Source organism: Diospyros lotus, chromosome 5 (genome assembly GCF_014633365.1).
Source record: "Diospyros lotus cultivar Yz01 chromosome 5, ASM1463336v1, whole genome shotgun sequence".
NCBI classification, from domain to species: Eukaryota; Viridiplantae; Streptophyta; class Magnoliopsida; order Ericales; family Ebenaceae; genus Diospyros; species Diospyros lotus.
Window position 1 is genome coordinate 3903421 of NC_068342.1, and position 14274 is coordinate 3917694.

General features: G+C 35.4%; 1 protein-coding gene across 4 annotated transcripts; it reads left to right on the forward strand.

Annotated features, from left to right (window-relative positions):
- The first annotated feature begins 1539 nt into the window (after positions 1-1539).
- LOC127802772 (bifunctional 3-dehydroquinate dehydratase/shikimate dehydrogenase, chloroplastic-like) lies at positions 1540-13144 on the forward strand. Of its 4 annotated transcripts, none has more exons than XM_052338790.1 (11): positions 1540-1943; positions 6475-6580; positions 7746-7964; positions 8299-8639; positions 9797-9860; positions 10400-10508; positions 10796-10945; positions 11294-11442; positions 11517-11679; positions 12705-12761; positions 12840-13143. In XM_052338790.1, exons 1-10 carry the CDS (start codon positions 1729-1731, stop codon positions 12746-12748), a joined length of 1560 nt encoding a protein of 519 aa, XP_052194750.1. In that variant the 5' UTR covers positions 1540-1728; the 3' UTR covers positions 12749-12761; positions 12840-13143. The 4 variants fall into 4 exon arrangements, with proteins under 4 accessions (XP_052194750.1, XP_052194749.1, XP_052194748.1 ...); XM_052338789.1 differs by having other exon boundaries at positions 12705-12758; positions 12842-13141; XM_052338788.1 differs by having other exon boundaries at positions 12705-13142.
- Positions 13145-14274: the final 1130 nt, after the last annotated feature.

The window sequence follows — 14274 nt, forward strand, 5'->3', positions numbered from 1 at the left end:
CATCATCAAGGATCGACGCGGCCGCACATAGATATGATTGACAGAGTAATAATTTTTCTTGGTGGATTGAGATTTGATTATGTTAATGTTGTTGGTATTGTTGTATAAATGAAATGTTACATGTTTGGCTTGTTTTTGTAGATTCGGAGGTTGCAGCATGCTTCCTAAGATTGGCACCCGGAAGGTAGCGAGTGATAATTTATATATATATATATATATATTTGGGATAATTGATTTGAATTGGTCTTTCTTAAAAATCACTTGATCTCATCTGTATTTATAGTTTTAGTTTAGAGAATCAAGTGATTTGAAGCATGTGTGAAAATGATGCTGATTAACCTAACCTTTGAATTGTGAGGGTCCAAGTGTCTGCCTTTTAAAAGGACTATAAATAAAAAAACAAACTTTTATGTTGTCTCATCAAACTTATATAAGTACGTATTTATGCTTACACAATACTTGAATATATATCTCCTTCAAGTGCATTCTCATTTCAGGTAAATAACTGATACGCTTTGAAATTCGTTCTATCAATCAGAATCACCCCTAATCATTTATGTAAATTCCTTTTAGTTTTGAACCGTTCAATGTATTTCTTTAGATGTATGTAAAATGTTAAATTAATGTAAAAATGGGATAAGCTGGCTCCAGCTATTGGATAAATTTAACATATATTCACTAAATTTTAAAAATATAATTATTTATTTGTTGAACTTTGAATTTTTATTATATATTTACTAAATTTTACTTAACGTTAATCATTCTTGTTACATCTTACAAACAAAAAATGTTCATGTGATTAATAAAATACAAAAAAATTTAACAAATACTCACTTAATTTTAAAAATGTAAATACTCACTCATTGAATTTTAGATTATTACTACTTGGTCACTAAATTTTTCTCAACATCAACAATCCATCATCCGTTACATCGCCTTTTGATTTTGCAAATGAAAAATGCCCAACGTGATTAATAAAATATAATGTGGCCTAATCAATTCTTATTTTTGATCAACTCAGCAACACATTATTTCTCTCTCCCATTTTTTTGCTCCAATAACAACAATTGGCGTGGAAGAGACAAGGCAAAGAGAGGTGAGGCAATGGTGAGGCACCAGCGACAAAGTGACGAGAGGGTCGATGACAATCGTCACTGGCAGAGTTAAATTAGTCAAAAATAAAGATTTAATTCAACTACTTTAGATTCTATTAGATGAGTATTTTTCATTTGCAATATCAAATTGTAATGTAACAGGTGATAGATAGTTATTATTGAGTAAAGTTCACTAAACAGATAATAATAATATAAAATTTAATGAATAAATAATTATATTTTTAAAATTCAACAAGTGTTTGTTAATTTTTTTTGAATCCTATTAGTTATGTCAACATTTTTCATTTATAAGCTATAATGAGTGATTGATATTGAACAAAATTTAATAAATAGGTAATAATAATTTAAATTTAATAAATAAATAATTAGATTTTTAAAGTTTAAAGTCTATGTTAAATTAACCGACAACCACTACTAACCCAAATCACCATACGTGGTTGCTGTTCGATCTTCTGATCATTTTTTTATCCCCTCATTCGGATGAGATTTGCGATTTTAATTCCAACCCTGAGAATCTTCCATGATTGATTTTCCCATCAAGCTCGAATTCTGAGAGCAAGGTTGGAATTGGATTCTTTGTTTCTGTTCTCACCATCAATCTTCGTGCAAACAAATGGCTGCTACTGGGATGCCGAGGAACTCAACAATGATTTGTGCTCAATTGGTAAGTCAATCTGTTGAGCACATGGTGACCGATATGTATGAGGCAAAGGCACAAGGCGCAGATTTGGTGGAGATCAGGCTCGATTGTTTGAAGGATTTCCGCCCTCGTCAACACCTTCAGATTCTCCTCGACAGTAAGCCACTCCCAGTCGCCGCCGTGTATCGGTGCGTGCCGGGCTCATCTTCGCTGTTTTTGGACAGCTTTACTTCTTTTTAGCACTCCGCCGGGGGGGGGGGGGGGGGGTGTTTGTGTGCAAGAAATGGCTTGAAACAAGAATTACAAGATGGAAATGCGTTAACGTGGCAAATTTCATACTGAAGATGGGCTTGGAAATAAAGGAGGAAGAAGAAAGAGAAGTTTGAAGTGTCCCAGTGCTGGTTAAGTCAACCTATTCCACTTACGTTGGTGGCTCCTTCTTGGGAAATTTGCAAAAATAGGACTTTCGGTACTAAACTTTGGAAAAATAGGACACTTCAATTTTTTTTGCAAAACTAGGATTTTTGAACGTGTATTGGACAAAAATATCCATACTTTTCAGTTAGCTCTCTACTTGTTCTTCTTTTTCTGTCACGACCCAAAATCCGAGGCCGTGACCGACACCATCCCCTTAGAAGCCACAAACTCCAATAGGGAATAGTAAACCTTACAATACACATAATTTTTCAAACATTTAACAATCTCATATATATTACAAAATAAGTACATTTCCATTAATTGATATTGAAGTATCCACCGGGCTATAATCTATTACATGCTTACAATATTCAAAATTTCTCATTTTACATACGAAAGAAACATCAATTTCCTTATACTCAACCCGTGAGATGAGATGCATGTGTTGTAGCCAGAGCGTGACTAGAGTAAATGTAGTAAAATCGTTTACCACAACTCCTATCGTCAAAAGTGATGTCAACCTACAAAATCTGAAATATTGAGGGGTAAGCCTGACACTGGCTCAGTAAGGAGTAAGAAGCATTATAATGGGGGAAATGTACAATCAATGCATCCAATGATTGATCATCATACTATGCTATGCTTAATAGTATTTACAACAATATAGGAGATGACAAATAAACATGCGCATATATGAGTTAACCATCTAGAACCAAAGTTCACATATTCCATTCTCTTGGGGCGGAATGACTCTCACCCACGAGATTTGCTTCGGCGAAACCACTCTCGCCAAGTAAGGGCGGACCCACTCTCACCCTAATACATATACGTGGTGCACCAACGGCTAACATTTACTATAGCTAGCATATAGGGTTCTAGCTGTTACTCCATTTAATACACATTTCATACCATCATTTAATATTAACAAATGTCATATGCAATATATCACAAGTGTCAATATGTGCACAACAGACAATATGGATTTCAATTTTCTGTATGCAATTAAAGAACAAGATCATGAATAAGATATATGGAATAACCGAATAATAAGAGATATGAATGCAACAATTATCACCATAATACAATTTACTCACTCACAGTATTATTGAAGATGCAGGATTCCCTCAAACGCCTCTCAGCTGGGGCGCGCCAAAATCACCTAACAAAATTATCAATTCTCATAAGAATTAAATAAAATATAAAATTTAAATCTCCTAAGATTTGGACCGACTCAAATGTTGCTCCAACGGCCGAAAGCCCCAAAATAAAACAACCTAGGCCAGCCCCATGGCTGCCGTCGTCGACGTTCACCACTGGCCATTCCCAGCGTCCACTTCCGACCACCGCCGGCCGAATATTTTGACGAACATAACCTACCATTAGAAACGCCTAGCAACGAAGGTCAATATATACAAAAATGAGTTAGATCTAACGGCTGGATTTCCGTAGATCTGGTTTTTAAATTTCTGGCCAGATTTAAAAATAAGCTGTTTACGCCGCCGGCCACATTTTTCGGCGATCCGAGACCACCACTCGACTCCCTTACCCTCATAAACCAACATATCCAAAAACCATCAAGATCTAACAGCTAGATCTTCGTAGATCTAATTTTTAATTTTCGGCCAGATTACAACGCACATTGCTAGTCGCCACCGGCCATCGCAGCCGACGTTTTTCCGGTGATCCGAGGTAGCCATTCACACCTCTAATCCCATTGACTAACATACCCGAAAACCAACAAGATCCAACGGCTAGATCTTTCTAGATCTAGGTTCAAAGTTTCGGCCAACACACCCACATGCATATACATACACCTCTCACAAATCTGAACTAAAAGTAAAGCTAATGAAAATAAAAGGCTTACCTTGTTGTAGATTGAGGTCAATTTCACGGTGAAAATGTGGTCGGATTTAGGATCCAACGGTTAGATTGCCCAAAATCGATTGAGAGAGAGAGAGAGAGCGCTTGTTGGAACGAGAAGGAAGAAGGAGAGGGGGGGCGGGGGGGAAGCTGGAGCCCTAAGGCTTTTATATGGTCTTATGGGCTTAAGTTCTCTTCTTGGGCCTAAATAAGGCCCAAAAGTTGGGCCTTACATTTTCAATGACACTTCTTCTTCCTCGTTGATTAATTTGCTGAGAAGATTTTCAAAAATCGCCACACACAGGCCATAGCGATTGTGCATCTTGCTTTCTTCGCCTAAGTTGCTATTCTATTTATTTTTTTTATTCTTTTTCAATGGCGTTTCTTCTTCCCCACCGATTAATTTGTTGAGAAGATTTTTAAAGTTCGCCCCACAAAGTGATTGTGTGTGTGTTTTGCTTTCTCCACCTAAGCTGCTATTATATTCTATTTTTTTTATTCTTTTTCAATGACCCTTCTTCTTCCTCACTGATTAATTTGTTAGGAAGATTTTCAATGTCCGCCACATACAGCGGTTGTACGTCCTGCTTTTTCCGCCTAAGCTGCTATTATATTCTATTTTTTTTATTTCTTAATCTTCTGCAAATTTTTTATCAAACAAGCACAAAAATTGTCCAAATATATCAGTTTTAGATATCGATTGTAGATATCTGATGTAGATATCGGTCCAAAGATTTATGTGCAATTTTTGTTATTATTGATATATATTTAATCAACTGATATATTTGAAACGATATATTTGCACCGATATCTTTAAACTGATATCTATCAACCACCAATATATTTGAACTGATATCTTTGCACCAATATCTTTGAACCAATATCAACAACGGATATCTTTGCACTAATATCTATCAACAACCAATATCTACAATAGATATCTATAATCGATATCTAAAACTGATATCTGCAATTGATATATTTGAACAACTTTTGTGCTTGTTTGATGGAGAACTTGCAGAAAGTAAAGAAATCAAAAAATGGAATAGAATAGAATAACAGCTTAGGCAAAGAAAGCAAGATGCACAACCACTATGTGTGGCAGACTTTGAAAATTTTTTCAGCAAATTAATTAGCGAGGAAGAAGAAGCGCTATTGAAAAGAAATAAAAAAAAAAATTGAACAGAATAGTAGCTCCAGCGAAGAAAACAAGATGTAGTCGCTGTGTGTGGCTGACTTTGAAATTTTTTTCAACAAATTAATCAGCGAGGAAGAATAAGCACCATTGAAAAAGAATAAAAAAAATAGAATAGAATAGCAACTTAGGCGGAGAAAACAAGATCCACAGCTATTGTGTAGCAGACTTTGAAAATCTTTTCAACAAATTAATTAGTGAGGAAGAAGAAGCACCATTGAAAAAGAAGAACAAGGAAAGAGCTAACTGAAAAGCGAGAGTTTTTTTTGTCCAATACACATTCAAAAGTCCTAGTTTTGCATAGATTTGTAAAGTGTCCTATTTTTCAAAAGTTTAATACCGAAAATCCTATTTTTGCAACTTTCCCCTCCTCCCTAGTATATGTTCAATATAACTGACGTCATTTTGACACTTACTGGTTTTTCCATGTTAAGCACAAGAAGGATGCCCGTACTTTACTTGGTTATCGAACCTTTTTCTTTTTTCTTTGGGGGCTGGGGGTGGGGAACTCACAAGTATGAGGAATTAGCTTACAGACCATGCCATCAGGTAAGCACACATAAGTCTGTGTGTGAGTTTGCCCCTAGGGAGGTTTGGACCCTGAGGAAGCAACTATAGCCTCTCCCTAGATTGCATTCTTTTCAGCAAAATACCTCCACTTAGCCTTAGCTTGATCTCAATAATTTTCCTTAAGAAAGCTTGTAATCGGAGAGGAAGTAGTTCTTTTGATTGATCTCAATCTTACAGGTCTGTTATGCTTTCTGCTGGCTATAATGTTATTTATAACATGACACATATTCCACAGTATATTATTTCTGTACCTACCATGTGTTTGCTTGCAACAAAAAATCTTAGCATTCTTTTTTATTTTCAGTAACATCACCATTCCTCCTGCTTCCAAAGCTTTAATAGATAAGCAAACTAATCTAGACAAGAAAACTAAAGGTTTACATGGAAAAAGATAGAGCTTTCTTTTTTTTCTTATTGGATCTGCAGAAAACTGATTGTTGGATTTACTGTAAAAGCAAGTGTTAAGATTCTTTTATATGGTATATCTCTAATAATTTGTCCTGCTATATCTAATATTATATTAGTGTAAGTTGCTTCTTATGTTCAAGACAAATGGTCAGCCAACAAGCTGACCTTTATCTTGTTGAAAGCAAACTGTGACTGTCCAGTATAGAATTTAAATGTTCAATTTCTATTTGGCCACATTTGCTCTGATTTACTTATTTAGTTTCTGCTAGGCCAAAAGGGGAAGGTTGTCAGAATGAGGTTGATCAAAATATGCAGTTGGATGCACTCTGTTTGGCTAAAGAATTGGGAGCAGATTTTGTGGAATTGGAGCTCAAGGTATTTGTATTTGATATTAAATCATTCATGGGAAAAGTAGTTTATGGAAACTAAGGCGCTCTGTCCTAGGGTTGAAAAATGGAAAACCCCTGCAATGTTTTCTTTACCATGTGTGGGATCAGAAACTAGATTTTTATTGAATTTCATAGAATAATCAAATTATTTTCCATTTTCATCTCTAGACTTAATTTTTTCTTCTATTGTAGATCAATAACCTAGCCAACCCACTTAATGGAATTAAGTCCTGATATGTTGTTTTAGAGCAATAACTGATAGCTGGAGACCATAATGCTGAAACACCAAAATGTACAACAATAAGTAAGACTGGGGAGCATTCTAATGCCATAATTATGAAATATGGTGCTTACCCTTTGATAGACGTGGTTTTTAGAGAAATAGTTTTCAAAATGCTTTACACTCAGGGTTATAATTCTTTCTGTCAAAGAGCTATCACAGCGGATGGTAGTTAGTCATATCTATTAGCTCCCTAGTATTATGGTGTTGCATATCACATTGTTTTTCTTTCTTTCTTTCTTTTCTTGAACATCCTTTTGTTGACTATCATCATTGCCATTTTTTCCTTGCCAAAATTTGAAATTTTATATCCAGTTGGTGAAAAAGACTATAGAGTTGATGAAGAGCAACGCTGATTATACAATCTTTTGTATCCTTATCATGGTTAAGTTTGTCAAAATTAAATCAAAACATTGTCAACTTTGATGTACATATAATTTGAAAAACTGTTGCCTTCTTTGTTTTAACTGGTAAAAAACAAGTAAGCAGGTGCAAGTAAACATGCTTGCACAAGTAAAACGAAACTGATTGTGTGCTTGTTCTCCGATATGTTTATACTGCATGACAATAACTTTCAAATATTAAAGGTGTTAATGTTTGTTAATTAGCCTTTAGTCATTCATTTGAGAGTTTACAAGCTAAATAACATAGCAAAATCATCAATTAACAAAGAAAAAAAATGTCAGTTTGTCATTAGAGACGGAATGACAGAGGCATTAGGGTGTTCTTTTCAGTCCAAGAATTTTGGTTACACTCTCTCTTGCTAATATGCTTTTGTTTCATGCTTGAATTCATTCATAGCATATAGGAACCATGCTAATCCAGCCCCTACTTGATGGTTAAATTTTTATGGTCTTATGTGTTAATTTAGGTTGCTTCAGATCTCATTGAAGAACACAAGCAGAACCAGCATAGGCGTAGTAAAATAATTGTATCATATTATTTGGATGATATGACTCCTTCAGAAGAAGATCTCAGCCAACTTGTTTCACGCATGCAATCAACTGGTGCAGATATTGTCAAAATCGTCTTGAATTCAAGTAGCATTGCAGAAATATCAAGAATTTTTCATTTGCTTTCACATTGTCAGGTATTGTGTTCATAGATGGAAATTGTGATTTTTTTGCCACTTGTTCTAGTATACCATGTTTTGACAGGAATGAAATGAAAACAATATCTGTAAACAGGATGAACAATACTAATGGTTCACATAAAGGATGCATTGGAGTAAGAAGTGTGAATTATAACAATGAGGACTGCACCTCAAAATAAAATGGAAAAAGAGACTGGATCTGTTGGCAGATTAAACTCTATAACCTATGTGATTTCTGAGTATAGATGAGGGGATGGTTTTGATTTTCTAATTGAATATTATTTGTTCATCTTTTGTTTTTGACAAGACACTTCCTTTATACATTCTGCAGATCCCACTAATTGCATACTCTAAAGGGGATAGAGGTCTTATAAGTCAAATATTGGGGCCCAAATTTGGTAGTTTCTTAGTATACGGATCTATTGAAGGAAATCCAGTACCTGGTCTTCCTACATTGGGCAGTCTTCGATACACATATGGAGTACAGTATATAAATCAAGAGACTTTAGTTTTTGGGCTGATCTCAAAGCCAGTGAGCCACAGCAAGGGTCCTCTTTTGCATAATCCTACCTTCAGACATGTGGGTTACAATGGAATTTATGTCCCAATGCTAATAGATGATCTCAAAGAGTTTTTTAATGTGTACTCTAGTCCCCACTTTGCAGGTTTCAGGTAAGTCTATTGGAGCTTATAAATTCTTGCTCTGTCAGAATAAGAACAGTCATTACTCATAACTTGAGAGGTATCTTATGTAAGACTAACTAGAATATCTACTTTTAGGCTACTTTCAACTGCCTTCTATCAGTTATATGTTTGTATTACTTTTATTAGGATTAGGATTACAAATACTATGCTCTCTCTCTCTCTCTCTCACACACACACACACCCACTGACTGTACACGGGCGCATCATTCACATATCCACCCATATATGCAAACAACCTGGAAAAATCATCTCATTCAAATTATAGCTGATAGCGCTGCGGCAAAAAGTTTATGTGCATAGGCCTAAGTATTTGTTTGGTGCACATTCTTATTTTCAGAAGAAGCACTTGATTCTTCAGTTGAAGGATGTGATTTTAGTTTTTTCAGAAGAATTATTTCTGAATACATCCTCCCTTTGTATACCCTGCCACCACATTATTGACATACTATGGTACTCTTCTTCTTATTTTATGACACTCAATAATAAATCATATCTTATATGGACAACAAAATACTTTACTGATGTAGCAGAAAAAACCAAATATTTTACTTTATTAGCATACTAATGATACCCTTGCTTCCTGATTTTGGTTTAATCCCAGTAGAATAAGCCTAGAAAATTTATTGTCCATCTCACGGAACAATTTATGATTGCCCCATAACAAAGTTATTAGGATCAAATGTGCTCTATTTTACATGAAAGAGTTTTATGTATAGTCAAGCAGTAAACTTAAATGAAATGGCATAGTTACTGATTACATTTCAAATTAGATGTTCCAGAAATATCTCATACACATCCAAGTTCCAAACGCCCCACTTTGGAATTGATCATTTAGAAGAGCCCGTCTGACGTAGAATCTACTTGCACTAGTCTATTCTTTAAGTTTTATTTTACATGAGATATTCATGTTTAGCTTTTAAATTGTAGAAGTATGTACATTGTGTCTTGGTTTTCACTTTCATCAAATGTAGAAGTACATATATATTTTGTAGGTTATTCTGAGTTTTTCATTTTTCTTTTCATGCTAACAATTGTGTTTCCACTTTCATTTTCATCAAATCTAGTACATATACACTTTGTAGGTTACTCTGATTTTTTCATTTCTTTTTTTCATGCTAATGTAGTGTAGGATTTCCGTACAAGGAAGCTGTTATTCAATTTTGTGATGAAGTCCATCCACTTGCTCAGGTCCTCTCAATATTCTGTTTTTGTTCTCAATTTAAAGCTTTGATGCATTCAAAAACAGCAATCCTAAGATTTGTAACATCAATGCAATGTTTAAGTCCACATATAAACCCCACTGATGTACGTTTAGTAATTTACGTTTAGAGGAAGCAAGAGATGTACATTTAGTAATTTAGCTGGCATTGTCATTGTGGGCTGCTGCCACCATATGATGGGTGCCTGTCCTAATCTCTCAAGGGTTGACATCATGCCATATTGATCATTCATCATTTCTTTGGGAGAAGAATGACTGAATTCTTGGTGTACATAACTACCACTCAACTAAAAGTGTTACCAAGAAAAAATATTAGGATTGGAGTAGATTTCCTTTGTTTGTCGAGAACTTTGCCATGTTCCATGGGAATATCAGTGGGGTCCACTTGTTCAACCTGTAATCTATAACTATAGTTTATATGAATTATGAAGTCACAGTTGTAAATTCCACATGTATAATGTTTATATCTTGCAACTTTAATCAATGGTCTCATGCTTTGCTTCATCAGTCTATAGGTGCTGTTAATACTATTATAAGGCGCCACACTGATGGGAAGTTGGTTGGTTACAATTCAGATTGTGAGGCTTCTATAACAGCAATTGAGGATGCTCTCAAAGGTATTGAGGCTGACACCATAGTTCTCTAACCAATCAGATGTTCTATACCAATACATATTTTCTTGGAGAATAAAAAACTTCAATATGCAATAGAAACATTGATTTTCTCGTTCTTGAGGATAATTTCTAGGTTAACGTTTGAGACCATGTCATTGTTGCATAATAGAAATACCTTGAAAATTGCCCATGAATTTGATGTGAAGTAAAATCGTCTTCATCTTTTGCAAGTCTGATTGAGTTCTTTGATTGGATAATCAATTAACTGAACTGCATTTGAAATTTCACAGTATGGGGATCCACTAATGGGGAGGCATTGATCCCATCTCCTCTCACTGGAAAACAGTTTGTACTAGTAGGAGCTGGAGGTGCTGGAAGAGCACTAGCATTTGGTGCTAAATGCAGGGGAGCACGGGTTGTCATTTTTGATATTGACTTTGGTATGAGATTTTAAAAACTGCTATAGTAAGAATTATTATAATATATTCTCTATTATTCTGGAAGTATTTGAGATTTTGTTCCAGTTCTTAAGCTCCTCCCTCCAATGGGACCCTCCAGTTCATCAGGTTGCCAATCAGCTTGGAGCACATTTTGGCACGAGGCGCCATTGGGCTTCAATCTCTATAATCATTCTTGATATTATTTCTCTCCCACCCTTGCCATTATGTATGGGCAGTATTCTAATTCCCAGATGCTTCATGCTGTGGTTGGTGACCTGATGAACTAGAGAGATAATATTAGAGAGGATACAAGGTCTTCCTTCTAACCGTAATTCTTCTGTATCAAAGACAGAGCAAAATCTCTTGCGATGGTTGTCTCTGGTGAAGTTCAGCCTTTTGATGCCCTAGAGAGATTCCGGCCAGAGAAAGATGCAATCCTTGCCAATGCGACACCATTAGGAATGCATCCAAATACTGATCGAATTCCTGTGGCTAAAGTCTCTCTCTAATTGCATTTGAACAAAACATCCTTAAGTTGTCAATGTGTTAACACCTTGTATTTCATGTTTAGGCGACCTTGGGTGATTACAAACTTGTCTTTGATGCTGTTTACACACCTATAAAAACCACACTGTTAATAGAAGCTGAGACTGCGGGAGCCATCATAGTCAGTGGAGTAGAAATGTTCCTCCGTCAGGCTGTCGGCCAGTTCAACCTCTTCACTGGTGGAAAAGGTATCTTCTTCTATAAAAGATGTAGATGGGTAAGGAGAGAATTAATAGTGGGGTCGAACATTATGATTATTGTTATTGTATATTATAGGCATAAAACTTGTTTAAATTCTTTTATAGCTGTTTTAAGTATTAGAAACTGTTCTCTCAAACATCAATTATGTTCTCCCAACAGAAATACTCATAAGAAAAAAATAAAAATACACACATGCATGTATGCTTGTTAATTAGCTTCTAGAAGTGATCGTGAAATTCACCCAAGTGATGAAAAGAGAAAAGAAAACCAATAGACATAAAAGAGAAAAACAACCTAAAAAGGGTTGTTTAACAGAACCCTTTTATGGAATATCATTGTCCAATTAATGTTTTTCAAGTGCATTTGTTGTTTGTAACTTGGTATGTGACATGAGAAAGGCTTGATATGTTGTTTATGTGTGGCGTGATATTAGTCAGCTATGTACTTAAACTAGTCATATCTTTTACTACTCGAAGCTTCCATGTCAAATCGACACTTTAGGTTCTTATGAAAGTATGTTTGAAGGCTTCCTAGACATTGACTAAGTTTCAACAGGAACTATCAATAGTGTACTATTAGAGAACATTTCAATTGACTTGTATCCGAATTTTTTAGCTTGAAGGGCTTTCTTATTTAGCCTAAAGGAACGTGTAAAGTTCTATGGGACCAGGCTCTACAGACTATTGTGCCACAGTTAGCAAGTCAAAATTCAGTTTAGAAAATATGCTGTCAATGCTAATCAGTTGCTTTGGAGCAGAAGGCTTAATTTTTTTGGCTGCAATAATCCTAGCTACCCACCAGAGATGCCCTATTAATATAGTAGGAATATGTGTTATCAAAGGATTTCCTGCGATTGTTTCTAGTATTGAATCAATCATCCACTTTGGTATCTTATTGAACAAAAATGGTGATGTTGTTCCTCCGTTGATCAAGAATTTTGATTTTTGGGAAGTATCATGATCATCCTTAATTTCTAAGACAATTGGATTCATGTTGTTTTCCTGTTTTGCAGCACCTGAAGACTTCATGCGCAGTACAATTTTAGAGAAGTTTTGATGCGAATCATGTAAGGGTGGTTCTAAATTGATTCCCAACTGTTTTTTCTGATCTGAAATTGATTTCTTTTGCATTGGTTGATTGAGAGTGTAGCAATTGAAAGAACAAACTGAAGATGAGGAGTGATCAGTTTGGAATTGACATTGCTTGGAGGGGTGAAACTGAAATGTTGTAATTTAGGTGTGGTAAGTAAATCCCTTATTCTGGGGTGGAGTCTTTGAACGCAGCCATGTTTGAAATAATGATGATGCTATGTTCTCTTCCTAATCACAGAAAATTGATCAATTTCTTTTTGTTAATGCAATGCCATTACTGCAGCTGGGATGTCATTATGGTTTGCGTTTTTGGGTTATTGGATTGAACATACTTCTGAAAAGGTTATTTGGACACTTATTTGTGACATTTTTAATAATATTCGTGTATTGATGTATTATATGTTGGATTAAGCTACTTGTCGCGAAAGCTTCAGAGAAGTTTATCGAAATTTTTTAAATTTACTTTTGAATTAAAATTTTCATTCCACCTGCCCATTTTCAACCCCCCCCCCCCCCCCCCAAACGACTTTGTCTCAAATCAACTCTATTTCTCCCCCACTCTTAAAACCACTCTCTCAAACCCATTCTCTCTCTCTCAAAACCACTCTATCTCTCAAACCTACCCCCACAGATTGCAGCGTTCGTCATCTTGCCCTGCCACCGCGATGAGCATTGTCGTCACACCCTCTCCTCCATCCAGTTGAGCACGGTTTGCCATTGCCCCCGTCGCGAGTACCATTGTCCGATGTCGCCCCTCTTGGTTGCGAATAGCGCCGTCCACCGTTACCCCTCTCTCTGCCATCACCCCTTGCCAAGAGCACTACCGCCAACCCCTCATCGTTGCTCGCACCCTGCCACGGTCGCCCCCCACCCTCGCGTTGGGTCACCCCCACACATACATTTATAGATTTATATCTTCTTCTTTTTTCTACTTCAGCTTTTCTATTTTCTTCTATTATTTTTTTGTGGTGATGATGATAATTTGGTTATAAAAATGAAAAATTTGTTATTTGAGTGTAAATTCAGTTCTTGAAAAATTAGAATTTAAGAAATTAATTTTATAGTGTGAAATTTATGTAATATAATTAATTTTATATTATGTAATATATTTTAAAAATGATCATTTATGAGATTTTATGTAATGAAATTAAATTTATATTATGTAATCTAAGTTACAATACATGAAATTTAAAAGAGTGTTCTTAATTTTTAATTTCGTAGATTTAATTTTTAATTTTTGACTAACACTGAAAAACGCAAAAACATCGTGGTCGATCACCAAGACTCGTGGTTTCCGATGATCAGAGACATACTCGAGATGCAAAATTCAATGATCGTATCTCCATAGATTTAATTTTAAACTTTCCAGTGGATGAGTAACTTTTTGACTTCGTTCTTTTTTATGTTTTTGACTGTTGGATTGGCTAATTTGATTAGATATTTTTACAATCTAATATCACGTCAGTAGTTTATTTCTGAGATTTCAGGAAT